Source organism: Lates calcarifer, unplaced genomic scaffold (assembly GCF_001640805.2).
Source record: "Lates calcarifer isolate ASB-BC8 unplaced genomic scaffold, TLL_Latcal_v3 _unitig_4587_quiver_601, whole genome shotgun sequence".
In the NCBI taxonomy this organism is placed as follows: Eukaryota; Metazoa; Chordata; class Actinopteri; family Centropomidae; genus Lates; species Lates calcarifer.
In genome coordinates, this window is record NW_026116988.1 from 54,968 (window position 1) to 64,118 (window position 9,151).

General features: G+C 42.4%; 1 protein-coding gene across 1 annotated transcript; it reads left to right on the forward strand.

The window, feature by feature from the left end:
• Positions 1 to 1,058: 1,058 nt before the first annotated feature.
• On the forward strand, positions 1,059 to 6,978 carry LOC108900678 (aquaporin-4). The gene is made up of 4 exons (XM_018701847.2): positions 1,059 to 1,442; positions 1,938 to 2,102; positions 3,487 to 3,567; positions 6,592 to 6,978. The coding sequence occupies exons 1-4, from the start codon at positions 1,062 to 1,064 to the stop codon at positions 6,844 to 6,846; spliced, it is 882 nt and encodes a 293-aa protein (XP_018557363.1). The 5' UTR covers positions 1,059 to 1,061; the 3' UTR covers positions 6,847 to 6,978.
• Positions 6,979 to 9,151: the final 2,173 nt, after the last annotated feature.

The following is a 9,151-nucleotide window of genomic DNA, read 5'->3' on the forward strand; positions in this document are numbered from 1 at the left end:
TATACTAGTAGTCTTCTCCTGGCTTGCTTGTCATGTTTTGTTACACATGCACAAAGATGATGGTGTTCATTTGGGTGGCAGATGGCTTTATTGATGACATGACAGAAAGACAGTCCTGTTTAGGTATTCACTCTCTGAGCTGCTTCCCCGACTGTCTTTTGTTCACAGCTCATACTTCCTGCTTTATCAGGATAGTAGCTCCAGTCGCTAGCACACCAAAGCCATTACTGACACCTACTGGCAAAAATGAGTATTGCCCTGCCCTTATGCTGTGTAAAGCAGGTGAAGTTGTCCAGATTGTGAGTGATACAAAGTGCTTTCTGTGAAACTATACTACTAGAAAAATAATATTTGGGGAGACCCAATTGCTACAAGAAGAGAATACAATAATAATTCTGGGCATAACCTTTTTAACTAAAATGCTCAGGGTGCCACACACTTCATGCTTCAGAGAAAGAGGCTGTCTGTTGCCATGTCTCTCTGTATATAAACTTATGTAATGCACACAGATGAATTAAAACTTTCTCTCCATGACCACTACAGGTCAGAATTAGAATTAAAATCAGAATTATCATAATATTATTATAATTAATCCCTTGTGGAAAATTGTTGCATGGAGCTTTTCATTCTGCTGAGCAGAGATCAAACTGATTTTTTTTAGTAATTTAGGATTGTTTTGGAAGCCATGCTAAACAAATAGAATCCACGGAGGATTATCAACGGCACAAAGTGGGTAAATCTTCATTGTGTGCAAGACCCTTAGGGAGTCTGAAGGCTCCAGGTTCACCATGTAACTTTTTCAATGTAACTAATTTAATAAATTTCACACTTGTTTGTTAATACCCACTGTCAACTTCTGCTTTTCAGCTCTTTGGAACTTAACTTGATGTATGATTATGGTTATTTCTTCATTCAGTGGTTAATCTCTCTTCTCATAGCGTGTTTTTATCTTATCAGTCCTTTTTTCTATCTCTCTCATCCCCTCCAGGAGGTGTTGTTTTGCATGCCACACACCACATTGTCAGTTCTGGCCTCCATCTTGCTGCATCTGGGACAAAGCCATGGCTGCCTTCAAGGGCATCTGGACTCAGGAGTTCTGGCGCTGTATGGGGGCTGAGTTTTTTGCCATGCTGCTCTTTGTCTTGCTCAGTCTCGGGTCAACTATCAGTTGGACTGTTGAGGATAATGCCCATCCCCCTGACCTGGTGCTCATTTCACTCTGCTTTGGCCTGAGTATTTCCACCATGGTGCAGTGCTTTGGCCACATCAGTGGTGCTCATGTCAACCCAGCAGTCACAGCTGCCATGGTGGTGACCAGGAAGCTCAGTCTAGCTAAAGCACTCTTCTACCTCACGGCCCAGTGTGTAGGAGCCATAGTGGGAGCAGCCATTCTGTACAGTATCACCCCCACCTCTGTTAGGGGTGGCATGGGGGTCACCACGGTAAGAGCAGGAGTCATGGCAGGAGTCGTTGCAGGGGCTGAGGAGAGTGTCATATGTAGCCTGGATCAAGAAACTGAGCCTTGCTTGGGGTATCCTCCACATGTGATGAATCCATTGATCACTGCTTCCCAAGTGGACCTTGCTGACCCCTTGCTGATGTTATAATATTATATAATATGCAGTTTTCTCTATGATTATTACTAGATAAACTTGAGAATGTTTAACAGTTTTTAGTTTATCACTTCAACTTGATGCATAGTGTTTTTCTCAATTGTGATCACAGAGTACGTATTTAGCATTCTCACCTGACACACACAGACTTCCCCCAGATGTGATCCACCTGAACTTAATGGATTGCATTGCGGTCAGATTGCAATGTGATCTGCATATGTCATCTCTGGATTCACATCACATTTTAATGCAAGGTGTTAAGGATGTATTAATATCTCAGTGTGTTTCGATGCTGCTCATATCACTGTTGTGTTTCCAATACAGGTAAATGCGAGCATCTCTGTTGGAAATGCACTGGTTGTAGAGCTCTTCATCACCTTTCAGCTGGTCTTCACTGTGTTTGCTACATGTGACCATAAACGTAATGACCTGAAGGGTTCATCTGCATTGGCTATTGGCCTATCTGTTTGTATTGGTCACCTGTTTGCTGTAAGTACCCCAACACTTGTCAGGCTGTTAAATAGCAATAGATAATGACCAATACATAGAAAGGATGTTTAGTATCAAATCCTTTCCTCAATGAGACAAATGGCTCAAAACATTGCACTCACGCATTAACCACAGTGCCACTACAATACAGTGCAATTCCACACAACAGCCTTGCACTAAATAGTACTGTCATGAAGGTTATCATCAACGTTTGTAGAAATTGTAACAAGCAACAAGTTCTCTTGACTAAACAACTAAATACATCATCATTAATGCCTTCAAAAATGAACCACTTGCTGATCTCAGATAGTTTTGAACTTATTTTCCAGTGTTTCTGGAATCAGTGCAGTATTGATCAAGAACAATCCACTGGACAGGTGTCTATGTCAAAGTACGTCTAAGTAAGTGCTCGTTGTTGCCACTGACAGGCAGACTGTTATTCTAAGTGTCTGACAACATTATGAATAGGATTCCTACAGAGGTAGTGGTTTAATATTGGGGCTGATCAGTGAATAATAAGCACTGATAGTAAACACTGATCAACTCGTTACAAGCCAGTGTTCTGCTGGGAAACCTTGGGACCTTCATTTATCTGGATGTTACTTTAACATGTACCACCCACCTAAACATTGCTGTAGACCAAACACACAGACCCCCATGACAACTGCACTCCCCAATGACAGGGGCCTCCCTTAGCAGGACAGTACTCCCACCACACCACAGAACTGCTCAGAAATGTCTAACAACAACTAAGCAACGACAAAGAGCCCAAGTTGTTGACCTGGCCTCCAAACCACAGGTCCCAATCTGATCCAGCATCTGTGGGACCTGCCTAATATTGTGTAGGTCCCCCTCCTGCTGCCAAAACAGCTCTGACCTGTCAGGACATGGACACGGGACCTCTGAGTGTGTCCTGTGGTGTCTGGCACCAGGACATTGACAGCAGATCATTTGGGCCTCCATGTATCTGACCTGTTTGGGCCTCTAAATTAGGTCCAGTTTAAAACAAACTGCAGTTATCCTTTAAGGCTCTAAATCTCCTTGGTTAAATTCAGAGAAAGATTCTTCTCATGGTTAAAAGAAAGCAACACTGTTAGGAGACAAGATGTAAACTGCAGGCCCTGATGTTAAAATCAGGACTTGGTACACCCCATCACCAACAATGATGTCTAATAATAAGGAAAGTCACTGTCAAATAATGTCATCCTGATGCATCAGATCTTGTATCATTTTGGAGGTCAATTAAAAATAGCATAAGTTTTCATTTGTTGCAATAGTTTACTATTTATCTAGTAGATAGTACTATCTTGAATGTCTCATTGTACTTCCTCTTCCATGCATCTTGCAAAGATAAGTATAATGTTGGTTGTGACTGTTTCCACAGATTCCCTACACTGGAGCCAGTATGAACCCTGCACGATCCCTTGGCCCAGCCGTGGTCACCTGGTACTGGGAAAACCACTGGGTAACTAAGCTTGTATTATATTTCATTATTATTATTTCAGATTCAATCAATATATATTAGCATCTGGTAGTATGAAAAAATGTAATTTTACCACACACAAAGACTTAGCTTTTAGGATCTCACAATACCAAACAATCTGAGTGGGTTTTACCTACTACACTTTTCAGTAAAATATACTTAAAGGAGATACATCAATAGTTTTAGAATAATGATGAATAAAATGGCAATGTGAAAACATTCTGATAATGTGAATGGTGTCTTGTAGTGATGAACCTACATCCTATAATTATCAGTTGGTTGAATTTGCTGCTGCCCTCAGCTTTACAGACCTTTTACCGTAAGTTTCAGCTCTCTCTGTCCATACCACAACTTTACTGTTCTGGGTCAATCTTACAGCTCTCATAAAGCCACAGCAGGCAGCAGTTGTCATGGAAAACACTGGACAGACACTATAATGGATAGTGGAGCATTTAGCAGCTAAAAAACACAGATACATCTCTCAGTAGTTGATAGAGACCAAAAACAGAGCTAAAAGAGAAGAAATATTGGATTCAGCAGGTTGACACAGATTCCACATAAATGATTATGCTGTTCTGTAACTTACTAGCAACTGTTTGCTTGCAAGTTCAACATGAGGCAATAATATGGGAAAGGCAAAGAAATAAGTTACTGCAGCAGATTCAGTGGGTGTTGATTAAAAGTAAATATTCAGTTGTTTAATAATAACTATTGAATGTAATGCATAGTTTTGTATCAGTTTTGTTTTTGTCTCAGTCATGGATAAGTCTCAGCTGTCTTTGGTAAAACTGCCCACGGGTCTTCTGTTTGTCCAAAGCAGAGAAAGAGTTGAGATGACTTGCAGCTATCCTGATGTCTTAGTATTGTGTGTGTGTGTGTGTGTGTGTTCTGAGCTTTGATGTAATTCCTTGTTTAGATTTTGACTGATCTTGGAGACTGAAGTAGTGCCACCTCCTTTGTGAAGCTTTGATATTCTTTCTGCTTCTTTTCCTTTTCACACAGTGATGTCACATGAGCGTCACAAAGTTATCTCTATAGACATTTTCTCTGTATGTTTCAAATTCTGTGCCCTGTCAGTTGTAGTGTACCTTCCTCTGGAGGTATGGCATATACACAGAAGTCATTCTCTTGCTGTGGCTGAATTGCATGTTTGCACTGCACTCGGTTTTGGTCAGTGGGTCCCAAGTTTCATGACAATGTGATATGAGCTCATAGGAAGTCCAAAGGCACTATATGCAAAGCATAGATTTGGGTATGGAAGGTAGAGACATATTCCTCCCAATATCAGGATACTGCTGAAATGTCCCTGCCAATATTATTTATTTATTCACCAGGGACAGTGCATATTAATCCACATTGCAGTTTACACTTCAATGTAAATGTGCTGGAGTTAGCTAAGAAACTAATTATCATCCATAATCCCAGGGCAGGTTATGACAAGTTACTATCTGGTGTGGGCTGAACTACGCTTCAGCAGGTAACACACAACACTGAAATACAAAGCACCACTAATATGTCACAGAGTGCTGGGATGGTGATGCAGGACAACAATCCACAGTGGCTGAGAAGGAGCACAAGTCTGTATGACTGAGTTCAGACCCAGAAGTCTCTCTGTAGGTCACATTAGAGATTTTACTTTGATTCTGGTGGCCATGGGTACTTGATGAATACAACATCATTAAGTTCATTTTCAGGAATAAATAAATTTTTAATCTGTGATTATTGCATAAAACATGATAAACCATCCATCCCCACATCATCTATACCACTTATCCTTAAGGGTCATGGAGGGGCTGGAGCCAATCCCAGCTGACACTGGGTGAGAGGTAGGGTACAACTGGACAGATCATCTGTCTACCATAGGGCTGACATATAGAGAAAAATTCACACTCACATTCACACCTACGGGGCAATTTAGAGTCACCAATTAACCTGCATATCTCTGGGCACTCTGGCTTCCTCCCACAGTCCGGAGATCAGGAAACTCCACACAGGAAAGCCTTGGGTGAACTGGGGTTTAAACCCTCTTGCTGTTAGGCAATGGTGCTCCAGTCCAAACAACCAATCAGCCCAATTGTTTTTATAAATCATAATAAATATTATCAATAATCTGGTAGTTGGAGTGACTTCTTAGATCTGAAGAGAGGAATATCTTTTAGAAGAATATCTTTTAAATATTTTGTTGTTTTCAAAAAGAGGAGGAAGTCTAAACAAATGACAAACCCTATCATCAGAAGTCAAGATATTTAGAATTATGGATTTGATTTTACTTGTGTAAAGCTAGAAGTGAAGGCACTTAAAAACCTTTATCTGACCTCTTGGCTAGTTTCAATAAGGACTCTCTGGACCTGTCTTTGGGCACAATCAGAGAGGTAACCCCTCATTAGAAACAGCCAATAACTGAGGAACAATCTGTAAAAGTAGCTAAAGGATGACCTTGTTTCAGTGGCTTCAGATGAAAACATCATTGGGCTGAGTGTAAATAGCTATTTGTAGTTTGGAACCATATTTGACTAATATAACATCTAAAAAAAATACCTGAATAAAAACAGAAATAGAAAGCAAGAGTTGGCTGCAAATTATTCAAATATATTTTGAATTCCTCCAGTTTTTCCAACACCAGAAAAATGTCATCAACATATTTGCTCCAGTATCTGATGCATAGACTGCAGAGATTGTTTTATATACAACCCAATTCAAATTTGATAAATGAGCACAACTAGGGGCTATACTTGATCCCATAGCAGTTCAATCTTTGTGAAAAGAAAAACGAAATAATTTTTAGTCAAAACAAGACTGGACAATGACATGAAACACTGAGCGCTGATTCAACATTCTGCTGTTTGAATAAAGAAGCCAAAAAAAGCAAATGCGTTTGTGTGTGTGTGGTAGGGTGCTCTTGTTAATCCACTACTTGCCTTAAAAAGTCTAGAATCTGATATGTATAGTCTCAGGATGTTCAGTGATCTCTGTGTTATCTGTGTTTCCTGTTTGTGTGTGTGTTAGGTATACTGGGTGGGTCCATCTTTAGGTGGAGCTTTAGCTGCAGCCCTGTATGAATACCTGTTCTGTCCAGACCCAGTGTTGAAGAAGCGTTACTCTGAGGCCTTCATCAGGATGCCCTTCACTGCTACCATACACCGGCAGGATTCAGTTACAGCCGAGGAGCCTCTCTTCACTGTCATGGATGTGGAAAGAGCTGAGAGGAAAGAGAGAGAGAGAGAGATGGAGGTATCGGGGGAGGTGTTATCTTCTGTATGAGTAGAAAGGAAATGCATCACTGATGTCCCGACTGCTGATCAGCGGCCCAGTCTGAAGGAGACTGACCTCCTGTAGACTGGCTCAGCCAACACTTAGGACTAAGGAAGAAGGAAAAGAAGTACAAACCTCTTTAAAATGTAACAAGACTAAGGGGAGTATTTATGACAAAGCCCTTCTTTCAGCCCTTCTTTCTGTCTATATTAACATAAATTAATTGAGTGATTTTTTTGTTGTTGTTTTTTTTTTTCCAATAAAATGGAAGATGATAGAAAACATGTCTGCACACTTAGATCCATGCCTGCTTTTAAGGCTTAGGTCATAATACAGCAGATATTTCCAGATTAAAGATGTTTTTAAAAGATCACAGACTTGAAACAGAATAAAGAGCTATCAGACAAAGGCCATCATGAACCATATATCTCAAAATTCTGTGACAGTGACTGTGACGGAGGTTCAAATTAGTAAACTGGCTTCTCTGATTTGTGATCGCGAAGTGTACGTCGGTCAGAACGCATCCAAAGTTCCCCCAAGACTTAGACAAATGATGAAGGAGACAATCAATCCCGTTTCTGGTGCTTTAATCCAGTGTTGACAGCATACATTAAAGAGGTGTGTGTGTATGTGTGTGTGTGTGGTTCTGAAATAAACCAAACAATAACAGATATTATTTACTTGACTAGAACATACTATCTGGATAATAATAATAAAATTATCCTTTGCATGAAAATATGTGAACATCATATAAAGAAGGAATACACGTGCTAGAAACATTACTCATGGCACTGGATAGAACCAAATCAGTAAACATATGAACAAATAAAATATACAACAATATAATTACATCCAGCAGATAACAGTCTAACTCACGTTTCTCTGGACGCACACTGAAACACAAACGGCAGCTCAACGATACAAAGTAGCAGGCTTAACTTCTGCTGCCGGCAATACACACGTCTCGCTGTCGTCAGTCTCTTCTTCTCTCTCCCAAAACAGCGGCACTCAGCCCGATTGTGCGCTATAGCACCCCTAGTGGCTGGAGCCGGTTAAGTCACCTGCTCTGTCATGCAGCCTTCAGAACAGCCGCCCCCAAATTTGCTCTAGCAAATTTGCAGAACTCAGTCTATCATTGTTCATTCTCTTCTGGTACAGCAGGGAGTCTGATAAGACGGCTCACAGGTCGGACATAGGTGCGGTCTCGAACTTCGACCTCCGCTGTGCGAATCAGACCATCAGCCCCAGGGAACACCTTCTTGATTTTCCCAACAGGCCATGATGCTCTGGGCAGTTGAGGATCGATGATCATCACGATCGTATCCAGCTGAAGGGGGGATGTGTCCGACTGCCACTTGGACCGGGTTTGCAATGTGGGCAGGTAGTGGCGCAAGAACCCCACCCAGAAGCGATCGGAAAGCACTTGACTGGCCCTCCATTGACGCCGGCTGAGCAGCTCTGAGTCGTGATATACCGTCTGAGGTAGGGAGGGGTCTGGCCGCCCCATCAGCAACAGATTGGGGGTAACTGGGTCTGGGTCTGCTACATCGGATGATACGTAGCCGAGGGGCTTGGAATTGAGGATACCCTCGATCTCAATCAGGATCGTAGTCAGCACTTCTCCACTGACGGTTTGCGGGCCCAAGGTAGCAGTCAGAGCAGCCTTAATCGACCTGATTTCCCGCTCCCAGGAGCCACCGAAGTGGGGGGTGCTAGGTGGGTTAAAACGAAACTTGATCTGGTACTCTGCCAGCTGGGCTTGGAGAGAAGGATGGAGGGTTTGGAAAGCTTCTTGCAATTCCCTGTCTCCACCTTTGAAATTGGTCCCCTGGTCCGAGAGCAGCTCTGCTGGTTTCCCTCGACGGGATATGAACCTCCTCAAGGCCATCAGGAAGGAGTCCGTGTTGATGGCGGACAGCACTTCAATATGGACTGCTCTCGTCGTGAGGCATTTAAAGAGCAGGCCCCAGCGTTTCTCACTCCGTCGGCCGACTTTAACTTGCATCGGACCAAAACAGTCAACTCCAGTAGAGTAGAAGGCTGGTTGATGTAGCCTGAGCCGTGCAGGGGGCAAGTCTGCCATTTTGGGATTGACAGGTTGGGCTCTCCATCTCTGACACTCAGGGCATGAGCGCTGCTCTTTCCTTATGGCCTCGCGGCCACGAAGGATCCAGAACTTTCTTCTCAGCTCTGCGAAGAGTCGCTCTGCACCAGGGTGTTTCAGATCATTGTCGACCTGTCGGATGAGTAGCTTGGTCACAACATGTCTCGGGTCAAGGACTACAGGGTGGATAACATCATGCTCCAGGCCCTG

Excerpts from the sequence above, each read along its gene's own strand:
- LOC108900678 (XM_018701847.2), top strand. The coding sequence starts at position 1,062 with ATGGCTGCCTTCAAGGGCATCTGGACTCAGGAGTTCTGGCGCTGTATG. Across the intron at positions 1,443-1,937 it reads GTGGCATGGGGGTCACCACG|GTAAATGCGAGCATCTCTGT; the intron begins GTAAGAGCAGGA and ends TTTCCAATACAG. Across the intron at positions 2,103-3,486 it reads GTATTGGTCACCTGTTTGCT|ATTCCCTACACTGGAGCCAG; the intron begins GTAAGTACCCCA and ends CTGTTTCCACAG.